Source organism: Myotis daubentonii, chromosome 9 (genome assembly GCF_963259705.1).
Source record: "Myotis daubentonii chromosome 9, mMyoDau2.1, whole genome shotgun sequence".
Classification (NCBI taxonomy): Eukaryota; Metazoa; Chordata; class Mammalia; order Chiroptera; family Vespertilionidae; genus Myotis; species Myotis daubentonii.
The window spans coordinates 17838770-17860108 of NC_081848.1; the positions used below are offsets into that span (position 1 = coordinate 17838770).

At 39.3% G+C, this 21339-nt stretch overlaps 2 protein-coding genes across 2 annotated transcripts; one reads left to right on the forward strand and one right to left on the reverse strand.

The window, feature by feature from the left end:
* Positions 1-10394: 10394 nt before the first annotated feature.
* On the forward strand, positions 10395-20712 carry LOC132241734 (stromelysin-2-like). Its single transcript, XM_059710642.1, is given in 8 exon segments — positions 10395-10508; positions 11446-11690; positions 11789-11937; positions 12049-12174; positions 14412-14550; positions 17107-17265; positions 18186-18289; positions 20615-20712. Coding segments are annotated over 8 exon segments (1134 nt in total).
* LOC132242034 (large ribosomal subunit protein eL34-like) lies at positions 15593-16014 on the reverse strand. The gene has a single exon (XM_059710963.1). The coding sequence runs from the start codon at positions 15992-15994 to the stop codon at positions 15641-15643; it is 354 nt and encodes a 117-aa protein (XP_059566946.1). The 5' UTR covers positions 15995-16014; the 3' UTR covers positions 15593-15640.
* Positions 20713-21339: the final 627 nt, after the last annotated feature.

Here is a 21339-nt window from a genome sequence, read left to right on the forward strand (position 1 = left end):
GCCATCTTTGTCTCTACTATTTTAAAAACTTTCTATTACGGTTAAGTTATAATACTTTTATTACTGATTATAATGCCCCACTCACAGAGCTAAATTTTCAAATTTGAAGTGGGAAGTAGACAACCATGCAAAATATTCATGTGGGAAATTTGGAAATACAAAAACTTCAAATATTTTTCATTCTTATGGAATTTAGATCATATAGAAGGGGAAGAAAGTCTATTTTCTATGTTCCATATTAGGGTTCTAAAATTAATTTTAGGTAAAAGCAGTAACCGCATGGTAGAGTTTTCTAATGGTACATTCTTCTCTCTTCTTCTAGGCACACGGGAGGGTCATGTTTTCCTACAGTCCAACTTCCTGATGTTGGTGTGGGGAGGGATGGGCAGTGGCATCTGACTACTGCTGGCCAGTGGATTGTGCCTGGAAGTGATCAATATCACTTCCAGATGGAAACATTTGCTTTCTGGTGCAGATTTCTCCAGGGGTCTCCCTCTTCTTCTGTGCTGATTTTGGAAGCATGTCTTAGGAGAGTTTCCACAAGATGGAAGAAGCCTGAATTGCTGGGCCACTACTCCAAACAGTTACCCCAAACTTCAGTCTTTTATTGTGTTAAGCTACTAAATGTCAATGTAAGAAATGTCCAAACCTGTAAGAATTTTTATGAGTTTGAGCCAAACTGATGACAATTGCCAGGAAGCAGTATCTCAACCAAAGGAGAAAATGCTCCAGAGAATGGCAGTTTTGCACCTTACTTTATACATTAGAATCAGAGGAGGAGGCATAAGGGGGTTACATGAAATCCACTGATGATACCTTAGGAAGGCAGGAGAAAGCAAAGTGGGACACCTCAGGGATTGGGTAAAAAGTAAAGGAAATACTTCTTTTACAATGGTGGGAATAGGATAGTTCTCAGTCAACAATTAATACAATAACAATGATATTTGTGGTCTCTGCTCTGGTTCCGTGGTTGTGATTTGAGGGGTCCAGAAAAAAAGGAAATTACTTTGATATTCCAAATGTGTGTTAGCAGGTATTGTGCTGGGGGAGGAAATGAAACATGAGAAACTTACTGAATGTGTTGAGGGGAGGGACTGCGGCCTGGAAAAGGTTACCGATTATATGAGGGTCAGGAACCGTAGAAGAAAAATTGCTAGATTGTCTTAGAAAAACAATATGTTATGATATGCTCCAGCCAGGTGTGACTCCGTTTACCTCCCCTTTGTGCTTATGAACTTTCTGTGAACTTCTAAGGAACAGCTAATGAAATGCTTTGTATTTTTTTAACACTGTTTTGCTATAAAGGATCATACTGCACCCTTAATCTCTGCCACATGCTCCGAAGCTCCCAGAGGGGGAGATAGGCGCTGTGGTCAGCTGGCCAGCTTAATAAAGGCTCTTAAATTTAAATTCGGAGTCGGGGGTCTATCTCGCTGAGCCAACCCATAACAGTATGTTATCATAGATGTAAAAAAGACAACAGACAGTCTCAGTTAAGGTAAAGATTCACCTTTGTTAGGAAAAAATACCGACCTAGGACATGGAACTGCTTTTAGTTAGAAAGTTGTAATTTAAGACTATCCTGTCTCTGAGTTTGTAAGGTGCTACGCAGTCCTCCCCTGAGCTTGTCAGGTTTAGTATGTGGCCTTTTTGCATCCACATAAGATTTTAAATTTTGTTAAAGCTGCATAATCTAGTTTTTCTAGGCAAGTGCTGTCTAGTCTATCATGCCTAATTCGGGAGGGTGTTATATACGTAGAAGTCATACAGGTAGCTTCCAGCACCATGAATTTCGAGTTGCTCAGAAGATGCTCATGTAACCAGACAATCAGTGGGTCCGTGCTGCCTGTCACTACTTGAGCCAATTAAGCAGAGACAGGGTTGAATCATATATGAAGTCTTTATTCCAATACTGCCGGCAGTATGAGAAAGCAGTAGGTCAGCCTCAAAAGTCTGCTCTGCACCCCACCATAAGCCAGCTGCTTATATTGGGTAGAAGGACAAAGATTCCATGGGGAAATAGGCAAGAAGTATATGCCAAATGGACAGTTTACAGGTAATGGGGGCTGGAGATTGGTAATGGCCTGTGGGTATATAAAGGCAGGTGGCCTTCAAAAGGCTAGTGATATACAAAGGCTGGGGGTCTTCAAAGGGCTGGCAGCTCTGGTTTCTGCAACAAGGTTGTTAATCTTTCCCTGATAATAGGAAGCTCCCTGATGGGGAGGATGGGCTGCATTTCCAGGTGAGCTCCCAACCAGGTTAGAATGTGCCTTCTTTAATCAGAACAAAACTCACAGTTAACAGAGCATGATTAATATTTCTTATAATTCTAGTTGGTCCCCAATATTCAATTTCTGCTCCTATTACTCACAGTGTTTGGCCAAGTCTTTCTCTCTAGGATACATTTTTATATTGATGTATATTGATGTATTGATGTGAATGCAGAAAACTCACGTGTCATAAATATTTATATCAATGAGTTATCACAAAGTTAAAAATAAATAGAGCATTACCAGTATCACAGCAGGCCCCTCTGGAGTCTCTCTCAGCAACGGTCAACTCTGTGTTAGCTCAACTCACTGGAATCAGAGCCTGAAATGGGAATTTTTCATTGTGGTCAAAGTGCTCCCAGGAGAAGAGGAGTGGGGGAAACTTTTCAGAGCAGGAAAAAATGCTAAAGAATGGTAAAGTATGTGGCCTCAGGCAGAGATTGTTCTGATCTCAGGAGCAAGGAGCACCCAGAAAAAACTGAATCATAATTAGTCTCACCTTGAGACAAAGGAATGAGCCTTTTGTGCCCCTGTGTCCATTAGTCATGAGTTGAGGTCTGGTTTCAAGGGGAGGGGCATAGCTCCCAGGCAAGATAGCTCCTGTCTGACAAAGGCACGGGGAACACTGGGAGCTGAAGCCACCAACCCTCACAGTAGCCAGGAGGATGGCTGCCCTGGGGCTAAAGTTCTGGAAAACAGCACAGGGGCATCCACTCCATATGCTCTATTCCTCTAAGGCAGTGGTTCTCAACCTTCCTAATGCCGCGACCCTTTACTACAGTTCCTCATGTTGTGGTGACCCCCAACCATAAAATTATTTTTGTTGCTACTTCATAACTGTCATTTTGCTACTGTTATGAATCGTAATGTAAATATCTGATATGCAGGATGTATTTTCATTGTTACAAATTGAACATAATTAAAGCATAGTGATTAATCACAAAAACAATATGTAATTATATATGTGTTTTCCGATGGTCTTAGGCGACCCCTGTGAAAGGGTCGTTCGACCCCCAAAGGGGTTGCGACCCACAGGTTGAGAACCGCTGCTCTAAGGTAACCACTTTTTGACGTTTGTCTTAAATCTGTCTATTCTTGAACTAAATTGAATCAAGTATGTATTCTCTTTGATATGTCTTACTGCGCTCAGCATTATGCTTGTGCATTTCATCCCTTGGTGATGGGCTTTGGGTTGTCCCATTTGGCAACTTTTACAAATAATGCTGCACATCTGTAGGCATTTCTGTTGATTATGTCCCTAAGAGCGCAATTACTGAGTCACAGAGATTACCAGACACCCCTCAGACTCTCCCTTGGCCTCATCTGTCTTACATCCCAACCACAGCAGTGGCGACTAGTCTGTGAAGGTTCTAAACCCACCTCTTCACTGACAGATGTTCTCATTGGGCCTATGCAGCAGTGGGCTTCTTGCCCGCCCTCCGCGCCCCCCCCCCCCACCCCCCCGCCCATATGCCTTTTCTGCCTCCTATGTGGGTGTTGCATCAAGCTCTGCCAGGGGACTCAGAGTTCCTGCACATGCAACCTAGAAGTGAAAAGAATAATCCTTTGTGGAGCAAATGTTTAACCACCTGAGAGTGAGGAGGAAACTGGTCTTTCAAGGCGTGTCAGGCCATAGAAACTGTGAACAATGCACTGCCGGAGGGGGGGGGGTGTTATCGCTGGCCCCAGGTCAGATCATCCATATGGCCTGGGGACCACCAACACCTGGGGGCCTTCCTTCCTGTAAGGCCACGGAAAGGGGCGGAACCATATCTGCAAGACAAAGACCCCAGAAGGTTATAAAAAGTGAAGCCCTTTGCGTATTACTCACTCTGATTTGGAAATTATTCCCGGAGTCCACTAGTGTTAATAAACGGGGTCCCTCCCTTTCTCCAGGAAGCGTGCTTGGTATTTCTTTGGTCTTCTGTAACAAGAGGAATGAATAGATAAAGGCACCCCGCTTGCTTTCTTCAGAAGGCTGTCCTCCAAAACATATTTCAAGTGGGTCTTCAGTCTCACACGGAGCAACATATTTCTCATATCTCTGTCCAGCTGACGATTCATCTTTGTTTCTGTCTCTTCCATTTCCCCTACTTTGCTCTCCCTGGCTCTCAATCCAGCCCTCTGGATCATATGTCTCAATAGGTACTTATGCTTACACTTAGGCTTTGCTTTCTAGGAATACCAGGTTAAGATAATGTGTGTTGAAAGTGGGGTAGTGATAACCCTTGGATGGCAGTGGCATCAGTGACTACGAATCTCACCTGTCGTTGATTGTGAAGAGATAAAGGTGGATGGTGAGGTGTTGAGTAATCAGGTGGCTGTGACACTTCAGTAGTATGAGAGGAATGGTAATTATACATGTAAAGTTGGCTGGTTAACAGCTCTGGGAATTTGACAGAAGAAAGTAATAAGCTTAGGACAACCAAATACCTACTCCAACTATACCATGAAAGCCAACAGACATTAATGGCAACGTTTAAGGAAATCCTGTATCTATTATAGATTGTGCTGAAAATCAGTCCCAGATTAAATTGTGTTGGACCCTTTCAAGCTGGAATAATTGGTGCATAAGCCTGAAAATCTTGAGCACCTACATTTCCCTGAAAGCTCCATATGGGCAAAAGTAGTAGCTCCCTCTTGCCAGAGGAATGCAGCCTCCCTTGCATAGAGAATCAACAAATACCTTATACGAGTCAATACCTCACAAGATATTAACTCCTCAAAAATTGGTTCCCGTACCCATCATTATTTTCAGGAAAATAGCTAAGGTCAGGTCTCGGCACAGTTCGAATTCTAGCTATAACAGCAAATCACTTACAAACCAATTAGAGGATCTGGTCCTTAACCAGGAGAGCGTGTGTAGGAGTGTACCTTCGAGGCATTGAACTGGGATGGAGGAATACAAGGCTGGATAGGGAAGAATTTATGAACATGTTGCACTCATTCATGACTCCAGTTGATATTCTGGCAAGGAAACCAGGAGTTTGTCAGATACTCTGCTGACATGGATTCTTAAATCTTTGTTACAATGTCTTATAGTATATGAGGTAAGGATGCCAAAACTTCTGTGGCATCATATTACAGAAGGAATCAAAGAGCATATGTAAATGAAAACCTTAGAATGGTTATATTACATGAGATTAGAGAACCCATCACTGGAATCTGTTCCCTGGGAAGGCCCAGGGGATACCCCATACCCCCTTCACTCAGCCTGGAAAGAACACACTAGTGAAGAGACACACTGGTATCTCATTGACTCACCATAGTGGTGGCTCTCTGCTTTGTCAGTCTACTCTCTATGATCCTAAGCAAATGACGTGGCCTTTCAATGACTCCTAGGAGTGTCATGAGGATGCACAAGGCTAAATCACCTAGCATAGAGCCTGCCATGGATAAACCATTGAATAAACAACAAGTGCCTTTTCCTCCCTACATCTTCCTAAGGCCAGAAGTTACAAGCTTCTCGCCACCAAATAGCCTACCATCCCAATGTGCCAACCCAACAAAGAAGCCTAATTCAAATAGAAAATATAGTAGCATTATTTTATGTATCCAACTGTTATTAATAATAATGACTATTTATGTTGCTATATTTTAATTATGTTAATTGCTTTCTAATATTTATAACAAGCACTGAAGCCACAATTCTGAGATACGTCTAACCCTTACTTTGATACTTTGCTTCCTTCAGCAGATAATCTTTTTCATGGCAAGTACTGGTGACCTAAAATATTTAGTTAAATTACTCTGAGGTATATAAAATGGGTAAAAGTCCAGAAATAAGCTGTATTCTCATTCTGAAGCAGTCGAATTGCTATTAAAAGCATAGAAAATGAGGTGGATTTCTCAGTCTGTGACAGCAGAATGACCAAATCTGTAATAAAATCAGTATCCAAAGAAACAAGAAGTGGCAAAATATTGTCATTAGCGTCATGCCACAGCTGACTTAGGATTTTAGGAATATATATACATATACTCGGTGCACAAATTTGTGCATGGGTGGGGTCTGGCCGGCCTGTCCCAATGGGGGCCATCGTGGCCAGGCCGGCAGCTGGGAGGGAACATGGTAGGTTGGCTGGCCAGCTGTTATAGTAATCATTATGGTACTTAATGTTAGGACCTTAGAATGTAAGACTTAAAGCATGTAACCCTGTGTGGACTGTTATAGTAATTAATGTTAGATAGAGGAATACTGTTTGAGACCCAAGAATGCACCCTTGTAATCCCACTAGTACTGGTAAACAACCTATCTGATGGAAACACCCAAAGCCTGTACCTACCCATAGATTAGCAGACCCCGAGTGGATCCACATATGGCAGCCACTGATAACACACACACCAACGATGACCATGCCTACAGAGGGGTATATAACCAGACAGTCTGATGGACCCAGCAGCATGTCGCTCTCCAGCGCATAGTTCTCCTGTTGCCAGAGCGTGAGGGCCTGTGTGTGCTCACCTCTTGGTTCCCAGCACGAAACTCTGCCCAATTAACTGTTGATCGATGAAAGAGCCAGCAGCCAACAGTGCCATCTACCCCTTTGTGTGTGTCAGCGAGAATCGCAGGGTAGATCCTTCCCAGCATCTGAGACCCATCAGGAACTGGTAAATAAACCCCCTGTGTGCTTGCATCTAACCTGTTTGTAATTTTTCCAGCTCGGCTCAGATCTTGGTGCTGTATCTGTGAAAGTGTCTGACCAGAAGGTATTGGCACAAGCCTCAAGCGGATGGTCCAGACCACCTGTGCATGTCGCACTTAGGAGCAGCACCTATATGGGAACCTCCCGCACCTCGACATAGGTGACAGGCCTTAAATATATAAGAAATAGAAGTTATTTGGTTCAGCAGTCCTACTCCCAATCAGGGTGGGGAAGGTCAATTAGGGGTGGGGCCAACTAGGGGGAGGGGCCACAGGGAGTTGGGGTAGTTCTGGTTGTTCCGGTCGTTCTAGTCATTCCGTCATTCCAGTCACTTGGTTTTCATATTTACATATACACATATATATTTTCATATACATATATAATCTTATATATGTTTCATATACATATATAATCATATATATATGTATATATTTATATACACACACACACAAAATTTTAGTATCAGAGGCTGTTAGTTGTTGAAAATTGACCAGTTTTTCTAAGAATTGGACCACCTTCCACCTTTTTTTTTTTTTTCTTGAAAAAAAAGAAAATGGGGTTTATTGATTTTTAAACTGCAAATAGTCGTTACAAAAAGTTTTCTTTTAAATAAATTCACACAAAGAAGAGGAATAGAAAGCAACGGTAGTGACCAGTAAGAGGAATTATAATTACATTCATCTTAATGTGTGTGTGCCAGTTCTGTTGGCATTAACATTGGAAAACTCTAAACCTGGAATCCAGAACCTCAAATCTGTAATCGGAATGTCTTGAGATGGGCACGTGGCAGTCAAAGGGTTTCCGCTTTTTTGTTTTTTCCCCTTTTAGAAGAGATACATAAAAAGTTGTTTTCCTTCTGTACTGTCACAGAACTTCTACATACATTCTCAGTCCTAGTTGTGAAAAGGCCTAAAGAGAAAGAAACTCAATTTGCAGTCCAACACAAAGGGGGGAAATTTCTAAAATAAATAATCCAACAGTTTTTTGCATTTTTTTAAATTAATTTTTCATTTTTTTAAAATAAAATAACCAAAAAAAGTGTAAAGTTACAAAAAATGTCGTTGAAGAATAATATATTAAAACTGTGGAAAAAAGGGAAAAAGACACGTCACAAAATTTTAAGATTAATATGAAGATCATAATTTAACATAAAAGAATATATTCTATGGATTTGTCATCCCGATAAATATGAACAAAATTGTGAGTAGTCTTAGTTACAGAATGTAAAGGATTGTAAACATATGTTCTATCTGAGCAACATCTGTGCAGCCCAGGCCAAAAGCCACAGGTTACAAAGGAGGTGGACATAGATAAAAAGAAAAGTCAAATCAGATATTTGTTGGGTGGGGGGGGACAGAGAGTAAGGAGGTAAGTTGAAGGCAAGTTCTTGGGAAAGTTTTAAATATGAGTAAAACAACTGTCAAAACATGAGAGAAAGAAATTGGGGAAGAGCCAACGTTTAAGGCAAGAGGTTTTAGATAAACATAAGTTGTAATAATTAGGATTCTGAGTAATCTCTTATCAGGTTAGCTGGCTGACCTTTAATTTATTACTTAATTTTTCTGATCCTAATTTTTAACCTGTTGAGTTGTTCTAAAGATTAGAAATAGCATATTTAGGGCCTGGCATACAGTAGCAGCTGTATACCTAGAAAGGTTTCACCTTGCTGTAAGAATAATGTTATATTTGCCTGATCACATACTAGTACATACTCCAGAATTTTAACAAGTAATGAATTTCTTAAAGACAAACATAGGTCCCTTCTCACCTCAAATCATTAATTTTTCCAGGTGTGATGGTTTAATATAGGATAAGCTTATACACCAACATGACTCCCATGAGACATGTACTTGGAGAATAGCCAATCATAATCACAGCTCTTAGTACATGAACTTTTATTGTTTCCTAACCACATAATAAGATCCATCAACAGGATGTGCCAACACCAATAAAATTATGACTCAAAGATGAGGCATCTCAGACCTTGCTAAGTGACTGAGAGCATTGCCACAGATGTTTCATGCCAACAAGCTTTATCTAGTAAAGACACTGTAGTGAATAAGAGAAGACTTGTTCCCAGCACAACCCTGTGAATAAGGTTACATCCACCCCCATTTTTATGAATGTAAAAACAATGGCTCACGGAAAATAGATACTTGCTCTAAGTCCAGGTCTGGTGGTCAATGCTACCACCCACCCACCCCTCTAATTTTCAAGCTGATGTCCATTTACACTGCATCATGCTGCAGAGCAAACTTCTCAGCTGCATTATGCCACAGGTTGACTAGGCTGGCTCAGTGCATAGCTTGGCTCTCCCAGAGCCTAGAAATCCCACCCTGTCCAGTCTACCTCAAGTAAAGTAGAAGTGGTGGGCCGTGCCCAGAGAATCCTTCCTGCACACTCATTAATTTAGTCTCCCATCACTTTAAAGTTATGTAATTCAGATAGGGTAGAGTTCATTTATCTTTAGTGAAAAAAATATATAATTCTATATAATAAGAATTTTAGGGCCCTCTATAGTAATAGATTAATTTAATGAAAACAGTTATTGCAGACTTACTATGTAAAAAGTTATAGTGGCAGAAGTGAGTGGTTAGATAGGGAGGATTTGAAATCATTCTTCATTAGAAATCTCAATCCATCTCTTCCTCTGCACTTGGGGGTTGAGGAAAAGGGGATAAAAAGAAAATTTTTATAAAGCAAAAAAGAAGAAAAAGTAGGAGGAACATTTCAGCCCAATATGCAATTTGATTTATTTCCATTTAATAAGCTTTCAGGGAGTGCTTACTAGAAACATATTATTCATTCTGAAATCCATAATATCCCTTCAAAATTGAGTGAACACCAGAGAAGAACCATCATGCTCCTCCCCTTCTCCACAGGCCTTTCCTTCTCACACTCCTCCTCCTCCGGGACCAGTAAATCCATCTGAAAATCTGGAGTAGCTGTTTCCAACAAGAACTCAAGAAATAAAATATCACTTCCAATATCTTCCTAGATAGCAATTCCCAGTTTTAGACCATAATTGTATTTAAAACTTCTTTCCATGTATCTACTTATTCCTAATGCACTTATATTTGAGTTTAAAATACTGACTTTTTAAAAGAAAACCACACTGGTTTTTAATTGTCTAAACACGTGACATTTTACCAGGCTTGTCAGCTACCTCTCAATAAACACACAAACAAAAATTATCTGGTCAATTTTTCCCCCTTTACCAATACATAGTATCTCCTGGAAACTAATCATTCTTTTATCACTCAAGTTTAGGAGGTTGGGGGAAATTACTGATGTAGGCTAACGATATCATCCTTACGCTGACTTTTTGTGAACATTCCTAATGTCATTCAGATTAAGAAAACAGATGGATGATCATGCTGTTCAGATAGAGCATGGCCACCTTAGAGAAGGGCAGCCAGTAGAAGGTAGACACAGAAACCAATAGCAAGGAAAGCGTTTTGCTGAGGGAAGAAGGGTGAGAATGAACCGTCTTACCATCCTTGTGCTGTTATGTCTGTCAGTCTGCTAGGCTTATCCCCTGAATGGAGCAGCGAAGACGGAGGAGGAGGAGGGCCCCAACATGGATCTCGTCCAGGTACTTCCTTAAGTTGCAGCCATTCCACCACTGCCCCCCCCCAACCCCTCCGCCCCCCCCCCTCCCCAAACACCCCCAGTGGTGAAGCAAATGTGATCGGATTGGAGGTTCCTGTGTTGCCACAATTTAGCATTAAGCAATATTAAACTTGCTGGAGGTGGGAAGTCCCTTTATTTTCACAGAGAAGAAAAGAAAGGCACAGGAAGGGGCTAGAGTGAATCAAGGTTTTACAATGAAATAGTAGCAGCAGCTTTGGGGCTTTATAAATGAAAATAGCAACTTAAAAATGCATGAAATGTCTCTTGCTTCAGAATTTAGTTAGTTAAAAGAATTAGGGAGGGAGAACTTGCTCATTTTAATCTTCAAATAATTTCTGGTTCATACGTTACTTGTCAAAAGAATTTATTCCACTTCAGTCTTGAACCAAGTCTATATTAACAAAGTGGGTAAAGTTATATATATTCCCCCAAACTCTCCACACAGTCATGTCAAGGAGGGTTTCTTTTCCTTTAAGCATGCAGGACCCGAATTTTTAACTTTAAATTGCTTACTTGGCAAACAAGCTAAATTGCAATGAATTTAAAATTTACTATGAAGATAAAATAATTAAATGAGGGTCTTAATTAAAAATCAGATTAAGTGCGATAACTACTTTTGCTTTAATAAAGTAGGCAATGAATAAAATAAATTCTGAAATTTGGATAAATTGCTAAAATTAATAAAAATGACCTTAAAACCGCATTTATTGATCCATTAGCAGTATCTACAAAAGTACTACAACCTGGCAAAGGATGCAAAACGGAATATGACATTTATTTTGATTTCAGCAAACTGGAGGAATACTTCAAATAGATGAAGTGGGCAACTGCACAAATGTCCTCCAAAAGCCTAAAAAATCCTAAGAATGACCTAAAAACTACACATTTTATTCCAATAGCACTACCTAGAAGACTACTACAACCTTGCAAAAGATGTAAAACAGTTTGCTAGAAGGAAGGACAGTAGCCCTGTTGTTAAAAAAATCCAAGAAATGCAGAAGTTCCTGGGGCTGACAGTGACAGGGAAGCTGGACTCAGACACGCTGGAGGTGATGCGCAAGCCCAGGTGCGGAGTCCCTGACATCGGAGAATTCAGGACCTTTCCCGGCATGCCAAAGTGGAGGAAGACTCGCCTCACCTACAGGTAATGAATGGGTCCTGAGAGGTTTCCACATAATACTGAGATTTTACAAGGGGCCATGTCAGGAGAAAATATTATCTTCTTTAGTTGTCCTCATTCAGGATTGTGAATTACACACTGGATTTGCCAAGAGATGCTGTTGATTCTGCCATTGAGAAAGCTCTGAAAGTCTGGGAGGAAGTGACTCCACTGACATTCTCCGGGATCTGTGAAGGAGAGGCTGACATAAGGATCACATTTGCAGTTAGAAGTAAGAAACAAACATGAAATGCATCAATTTACCTGGTGATGTTTTATTGAAAAAGGGCCCAAAGAGATTCTAATTACCTATCTTTTCAATATAAAACATTCTCTGTTTTAGAACAGAGAGACTTTTACTCTTTTGATGGACCTGGAAAGGTTTTGGCTCATGCCTATCCACCCGGGCCGGGGATTAAGGGAGATGCTCACTTTGATTATGACAAACAATGGACAAAGGATGCATCAGGTTAGTTGTACTTCTCTCAGAATAATTTTGGTGTTGATTATTTTCATACTTAGAAAATGTAACTAATAACTTAATAGTAATAGTCTTGATAACTAAGATTATTCCAGCACTAACTGGTTTGGCTCAGTGGATAGAGCGTCAGTCTGCGGACTCAAGGGTCCCAGGTTCGATTCCAGTCAAGGGCATGTGCCTTGATTGCGGGCATGTCCCCAGTGTGCAGGAGGCTGCTGATCGATGTGTCTCTCTCATTGACGTTTCTAGCTCTCTGTCCCTCTCTCTTCCTCTCTGTAAAAAATCAATTAAAAATATTTTTTAAAAGATTATTATTTAATATTAAAAAATATTAAAAGACATGGGATGTTCTGGATTTTCCAATGAGTCAAGCATCTACAGAATATGTTTTTATTTTAATTATTATCAAAAAGATTTCCAGATGTCTTAAAAGTTTACTCTCTGTTTTGGTAAGCAAAATATAGAATGGGCCATTAAGTATTTCTTTGATGACTGTGGGTTTTGTCTGATCTTAGAACCTTCATTAAAAATAACTTCTCATTATATCAAATTGCAGATATCCAAGGGATAGTGTATTGCATTAAGTCTATATGAACATGTGTCCTGGCTATTGTTTATATCCTCTTGGGAAAATGTCCCCCAATTACTTCTTTTTTTTAACTTGGATCCCATTTATTTTTTAAAAAATAATTCTTTATTGTTGAAAGTATTACTTACATCCCCTTTTTTCCTCCATTGACCCTCTTCAGCCTGCCCCCACCTCCCCACCCCAGGCCTTCAGCACCCTATTGTCTGTGTCCAAGGGTTATGCATATATGCATACAAAGTCTTTCCCAATTACTTTTTTACTTTTCAAAACAGAAGTTGTTACTGGACTAAAGAGGCTGTTTGCCTGTGGGGAGCCGATATAGGGTTAAGCCTCGGACTGACCTGTTTGTTGGCAAAGTCACAAACAAGTCCCAGCTTAGAGGGCACAGTCCTCTTAAGCATAATTAGGCTTGACCTTATGGCTCCCTAGATCTTACCTGGGAAGCTAATGGGCTGAGGGAAGTGCAGCAAGAACAAGAACAAAAACAAGTGAAACTCACAGGAACAGTGTAACTATGGAAACCACTACCTTGTTCTTTAAAGACAGGTCAGGCCAGGAAATTATATTTTCCTATCTTTTTTTAATGTATAATGCTCAGAAAGGAAAAACTGACAGATTGTTAAACAGAATATTTCCACTACATTTTAAAATCACTTATATCTGATTTTGTTGCATTTTATCATTTTCTTAAAATCATCCAGATCATTTTTCCAGACATACAAAGACTGTTCTTGGTCACTAGAATGCAAGGTCGATGGAGATAGTTGGTTTAATCTGTTCTTTTTTTATTTAAATTTTTATATCCCCTGAACCTAGAATAGGCCTGGCACATTCAACAAATGTGTTGAATAAGTGAATTAGTAATTGTTGCATTTAAATATCATATGTAATTTCTTCAAAAAGCTCTGGTGGCTCTTTAAAAGCAGCACTACATCTTTACCTTTGCTAACAAATGCTATTTTAAAAATTCATTAATTTTAGGTAAAGTGATATATGCTTATAGCACAATATTAAAACATCACCCAAAGACAGAGATAAAGAAAATCCCATCTCTGACCTATTCAATCCCCAGTCCTCCTCACATGTGCAGTCACTGCTACCAATTTCCTTTATTTCTTTACAAAGATGTTCTATTCACATTCAAGCATAAATAAGTCTATTGTTTTCTGCTACTTTTTTTCCAAAACTAGCACATAATATACACATATTTTACAGACTTTTAGAATGGACACTATGCTAAATAGTTAGTATATTGTTAACACTTTTCCACCACAGATTTGATTACCCTGTGTTCTTAAGGAGGACAGTCTAATACAGTGATGGACAACCTAGGACACGCGAACTCATTTTTTGGTTGATTTTTCTTTGTTAAATGGCATCTAAATATATAAAATAAATATCAAAAATATAAGTCTTTGTTTGACTATGGTTGCAGGTATCAAAAAAGTTCTATATGTGACATGGCACCAGAGTTAAGTTAGGGTTTTTCAAAATGCTGACACGCCGAGCTCAAAAGGTTCGCTATCACTGGTCTAATACAGACTTCTGAATTGGCATAGATTGAAACAAAGAGAAGAATATGTTCTGTTTTAAAATGTATCTAAAGAGAAAAGACAATTGTAATTAATTTTTATGTATAACTGGTATTTTAGACGCAGATACCCCTGGAACCTCCAACGTGAATTTCATTTGATTTCTGCACTTTGGCCCTCTCTTCCATCAGACTTGGATGCTGTATATGAAGTTCCTAGCAAAGATACCATTTTTATTTTTAAAGATAAGTACTATATAAAATTTGTTGAAATAAATTAGGTTGCAATCATTTCATCAAGGCATGAATTTTCTTCAGTGTGTTAAATTTTGGATGGTTTATTACTGTAAGACTATTGCTAATGTTTAAATAAGATGTGTATAAAGAACATTATAAGCTCCATTTAAAAATATTCAATGAGACCTAAGTAATAGATGATATCCCATAATTGTGGAGAGAAAATTTTAATATAGTAAAATTTCCAATTTATCTATAGATACAGGGAGTTTTCAATTCAAATGCCAAAGCTTTCATGGAATTTGACATACTGGTTCCATAATTTTACACGGCAGAGCAAAGACCACAAATAGCCAAGATATTCCTGGAGAAGCATAAGATGAGTAGAAATGTCCTGCTTTATAAAGCCTTAAGAGGTACATAATGTGTCAATGCAGGGATGGATTAGTTACCTAATGGACTATCCGGGTTTGTTGGCTCCTTCGTCAGACTTTTGTACTACCGTTTCAGTCTGTTCTATTGTTATATGCTATTTGAGTTTCTACTTTTTGAGTTATTTTTATAAACATTTTCCCAGGAACTTGTCAATATATTCTGTTTTCAAATAACCTGTTATAAATTATCAGAGTATTATTTTATTGTCATTTTGATTATTGCCAAAGTTGTGTTTCCTTTTTCATTACTAATGTTGAATTTTTGTGTCATTCTTTTCTTTGTTGATTTCATAAGATAATAAGGTATTTGACAATTTCGTTGGTCTTTGCAGAGACCAATATTTAATTATGTTCTATCTGTATCATTATTTCCTTCATTTTTGTTTTCTTTGAATTTATTCTATTACTACTTTTTATAACTTAAGTGTGAAACTTACCTTATTAACTTGTAGCCTTTTTTTTCTAGTCTAAGCGTTTATGCCTATAAATATCCCTTTCTTCCCAGTCTTTGTTTTATCTCACAAGTTTCGATATATAGTATTTTCATTTGTTCATTTTAAAAAATCTTATCTTGACTCATAAGTTATTTGGGAGTTGTTGTTTTTTTTTTTAACAGAATGAGACTTTTGTTTTTATTACTCAAAAAAAGCTTCATTTTTAAATTTATTTAGCTTTCTGACTCTGTGCTTGTGCCTTCAACACTTTCACAACAATTTTTTGCTCCTCAATAAGGAAAGCACCCTTGATCCTGTCACGGACACATTTAGCACACATGGATCCACCGTAGGCCCAGCTGACGTGTTTTTTCGTTTTAGACAACCTCATTAGAACCTTAGGCCTCACAGTACGAACTCCACGAAGTCGGCCTGGGCACACACCACACACAGATTTTGGTTCTTTCCCAACCTTCTTGGTGTAAAGGTAAACAATTCTATTCCCAGGGGTTCGGGACAGTCTGGTTTTGTTAGAAGCTGTATTGTAGGACAGCCTCTGCCGGTACGTCAAAAGCTGGACCATGGTGAATACCTGAAGTCACCGTCCCCGGAAGAGGACTATTTGGGAGTATTTTTGAATTTCAAACTGTATGGGGATTTTTAGAAAATATGTATTTCTAACACCCCCATTTTTGTGAGGATTAAATGAAATAATGTGAGATTACAGTGGACATTGTTAGGGTTCTATAATTCTAAAGTATTGCTGCTATCCATGAATATTCCTAGCATTTATTTATCACTTGCAATGTGCCAGGAGCCGTGCTTGTTAGTGGTGAAGTTTGAAACTAAAAGGTGCTCCTATTCTAGAGACAGCAGCAAAGGTGAAGCCCTCAGCACGATAAGAGCTGGGACTGAGGGAGATCACGTGCCATGGGAGCCGAGGAGGAGCACGTGACCCACACCCAAGGGTCAGCACAGATCTCTGAGAGGAGGCGATGTTAGGGTGAGTGTTAAAGGAGAAGAACTTTGCTGTGTGGAGACACGTGGGGTTGTGTAGACAGTGGAAAGGTCTTTATGGCAGAAGCAATGTTTATACAAAATTAATAGTGTATCTGGAACTTCTCAGGCAGGTACAAGTCCTTCAGGCAGGTGAAGCCAGAAATTGACGTTCTAGATTATGGCTGTGATGAGAGGAAGGGGCTGGGGGTTGGCATGGGAAGGGTAGTATAACAAAGTAAAAGCAGAGAGACTGATAGAATTGCATTGTCCTGATTCACTCAAATGTGTCTGGATGCCCAAGGTATTCAGAAGCAGCACAGACTGAACCAGGTGACCATGAGATGTCCAAGAGGAAGTCAAAAGGAACTGATATATTGATGCAAAGCTGAAGAAAGAGTACCAGGTGAGAAACTTAGATTGAGAAGTCACCGAAACTATAAGAAATAAGTAGGACGGGGCACTGTTAGTTGTAAATAATAAATATAAGACCCAGAAAGGGCAGTGGGCCATTTATTTGTCCACTCATTTATTCATTTACTCATTCAGAGAATATTTATTAAGTGTCAGCTATGAACTGGCCATTGGGTTAGTGGTTAGAATTAAAACCAAGACTTCCTCTTTTTCATAATAATGCACTAAAATCATTTCTAAAACCAAAAGGATTCTCTCAGAATTTCTTGGGTTTCTTTTTTCAATAGGAAAGCAGTTCTGGGCCATCAGAGGAAATGAGGGGCAAGCAGGTTATCCAAGAGGCATCCACACCCTGGGTTTTTCTCCAACCATAAGGAAAATAGATGCAGCTGTTTGTGATAAGGAAAAGAAAACATACTTCTTTGCAAAGGACAAATACTGGAGGTAAGACGCAATAGGAATGACGGTATGCAGCTTAATTAATTAAGAAAATTATTTCTTTAAGGATATTCACCACCCTTACCCTCTAATTTTGTCTAACTTCAAACTTTCTGATTATGAGGGAACCAACTTCTTAAATATAATAAAGGGCTCTCACAACAGCTGATTACTGGCTCATATATCCAGACTCCAAAAAACATCAGGAGAGCCTTGGCCAGTGTGGCTCAGTTGGTTGGGTGTCATCCTGTGCACTGAAAGATGCCAGTTCGATTCCCCATCAGGGCACATGCCAGGGTTGCAGGCTCCATTCCCAGGAAGCAGTTGATTGATGTTTTGCTCTCACATGAATTTCTCATTCTCTCTTTCTCTCTTTCTCTCTCTCTCTCTCTCTCTCTCTCTCTCTCTCTCTCTCTCTCTCTCTCAAAATCAATTTAAAATCTTTTTAAAAAAGACATCAGGAGAGACTAACAGAGGTCTAGACAATGGCCACCATAGGAAGCTTATGTGTGTCAGGCTGTAAAGACAAAGTTTATGGGGGTAAGTGTGATAGAGAACAAAACATTTATTTTTAGTCAAATGATTTAATTCACTTTGCGTTTTATGTGTATGCAGTCTTCATGCCTTTCCGGCAGAAGGGCACTTCGGCTCTGTGTGTCTAGGCTTAGAAAACCGACCCAGGCATACATATGGAGCCTCTGTACAATATCATTATGTCTTTGTTCCTGAGAAAATTCTGATTTATGTGCTAAGCTTAAAGTCCAGGGAAGTCACATACGTTTTTAGCCATAAAAATGTTTAACACTTCCTTCCACCAGTTGAGAACTATCCAGGATTCGACACTGGAGCATTCACATTACTTCATACTGTTGCATGCAATGGGGCCTCTGCACAATGTTGAGCTGTATTTCTTTCATTCAGTACAGATTTGACGAAAACAGCCAATCCATGGAGCAAGGCTTCCCCAGACTGTTAGCAGATGATTTTCCAGGAGATGAGCCGAAGGTTGATGCTATATTAGAGGCATTTGGTACAAAGACACTCGTTTCATTGCCAATGGGGACACGTTGGGGCATTTTATATCAAAATGATTTGGAGAATCAAAACTATTGCAAACTATTCGGTCTTATGTCTTTTTCAGCCAAATTATTGAAAACTTTGACTTTCTAATTTATGCAGATTAGATTAAAATTTGTTTTTCTTGAACAGTTTCCAAGTCTTTGTCTTACACCTGCAGGTAAAATCAAAGGACACTTCCTAACAGCTTAGTCATTATCATTTGCATAATAATACAACCAGTGAGAGCCAGGTTAACTAATGGCTGTGTGTCATCCTCCTCTCTCACTCTCTCCTATTGTATCTCAAGGTGCCAAGTCTGGCCTTCAGTTGCAGTTGGCAATCATCTGCACTAAATAATTCATTTGTAAATAAATAGTAGCCCTCCCATATGCTCAAAATAGACAAGATTTCATTCCTGGTAATAATGGTCAGATAAGAAAATAAAATTTCAAAACAACAAGAAAGCCCACAGCGTGGGAGAACATATTTGCCAATGTTATCACCGATAAGGGTTTAATCTCCAACATGTATAGGGAACTCATACAACTTAACCAAAGGAAGATAAACAATCCAATCAAAAAATGGGCAAAGGACCTAAATAGACACCTTTCAAAAGAGGACATTCAGAAAGCCAAGAGACATATGAAAACATGCTCAAAGTTACTAATCATCCGAGAGATGCAAATCAAAACAACAATGAGGTACCATCTCACACCTGTCAGACTGGCTATCATCAACAAATCAACAAATGACAAGTGCTGGAGAGGATGTGGAGAAAAAGGAACACTTGTGCACTGCTGGTGGGAATGCAGACTGGTGCAGCCACTATGGAAGACAGTATGGAGTTTCCTCAAAAAGTTAAAAATGGAACTCCCATTTGACCCTGTGATCCCACTTCTAGGAATATATCCCAAGACACCAGAAACACCAATCAGAAAGGATATATGCACCCCTATGTTCATAGCAGCACAATTTACCATAGCTAAGATCTGGAAACAGCCTAAATGCCCATCAGCAGACGAATGGATTAGAAAACTGTGGTACATCTACACAATGGAATACTATGCTGCTGTAAAAAAGAAGGAATCCTTACCATTTGCAACGGCATGGATGGGACTGGAGAGCATTATGCTAAGTGAAATAAGCCAGTCAATGAAGGAAAAATACCACATGGTCTCACTCATTTATGGATAATAAAGACCATTATAAACTGATAAACAAAAATAGATACAGAGGCAGGGCAGCCTCGAATAGACTGTCAAACTACAGCGGGAAGGCCAGGGAGGGTTGGGGGGCGAGAGGGGGGTAAGAGATCAACCGAAGGACTTGTATGCATGCATATAAGCATAACCAATGGACACAAGACACTGGGGGGTAGGGGAAGCCAGGGGAATGTCAAGGGGAAAAAAAAAGGAGACATATGTACTACTATTTTTTTTAAGCAATAAAAAAAAGAAGTACAAAAGATGAAAATAAAATAAAATTTGTTCTTTTTCTTAATTAATTTGGAGAGAGTGGCCAGGGCTTAACAATCATAATTCTCATAAGGCTGATGGTCTTGTTACTAAGATAACTTTAATGTTTGCTCAGCAGGATGTGGACCCCCAGTGCATTTTATCATTGGCCTAATTCTCTTGGGTCCAATCTCCTCCCAAACTGTGGTTTAGGACCTATTCGGGGAAGAAGGGACTGGGAAGAAAGAGAATAGATTAAATTTTTAAAATATCACAGAATTTCATCAATTTGAAGGTAGTATAATTTCATGTTTTAGAGCACTGGCTTTGGAGTCAGACAGATGAGATGAAGTACTTCCTCCATCTTTCATTAGAGACGTTACCTTAGGAAAATTGCAATATTTCCCTAATTTTCAGGGTTTTCCTCATTGGCAGTACCTTACATTTTTAGAATAACTATAGGTGAAATAAAACATGCAAAGCCTTTAGCACAGTCCTTGGCTTAGACCTGTGGTCGGCAAACTGCGGCTCGCGAGCCACATGCGGCTCTTTGGCCCCTTGAGTGTGGCTCTTCCACAAAATACCACGTGCGGGCGTGCACGTACAGTGCGATTGAAACTTCATGGCCCATACGCAGAAGTTGGTATTTTGTGGAAGAGCCACACTCAAGGGGCCAAAGAGCCGCATTTGGCTCGCAAGCCGCAGTTTGCCAGCCGCAGTTTGCCGACCACTGGTAGAGTAACCACTTAAATGCTATTTATTATTAACTCACTCTGAGTTATGTGTTGCAAAATTGATTTATTTGAAGAACTCCTCATTATCTTACTCATTTATATTTACAGTACTTTTCTATTTCCTCAGTGGATCAGCAAAGTTTGAGTTTGACCCCAATGTCAGGATGGTGACACGCATATTGAAGAGTAACAACTGGTTATGTTAGGTGAGATATGGAAAAGACAGATCCATTCTTAATGAATCTAATAATTTTTCACATAATTTATTATGAGTCAGAATGATTGTTTTTTTCTGCATGTGCAACGCCAAAGAAGATGAGCCTTGCAGTCATCTTCACATGTCATGGGCATTTATGGGGACCACTTCACTTGCTGTTAGATTATATTAAAGGGAAGTGAGAAGTACTCATGTGCAATAGGCAGAGAACTTGCACATCTCCATGGATGTTTTATTTACTGTGTAATAAAGATTTTTATTTTTGACCTGTTCTTTACTTTCTAGAATAATTTATTTTCATTATATATATATATATATATATATATATATATATATATATATATATATATATATAAATATATATATATATGATTTTTTACAGAGAGGAAGGGAGAGGAATAGAGAGTTAGAAACATCGATGAGAGAGAAACATTGATCAGCTGCCTCCTGCACACCCCATACTGGGGATGTGCCTACAACCAAGGTACATGCCCTTGACCGGAATAGAACCTGGGACCCTTCAGTCCGCAGATCGACGCTCTATCCACTGAGCCAAACCAGTTAGGGCTAGAATAATTTATTTTCAACAAAATGACCACACTGTGGACTGATTCTT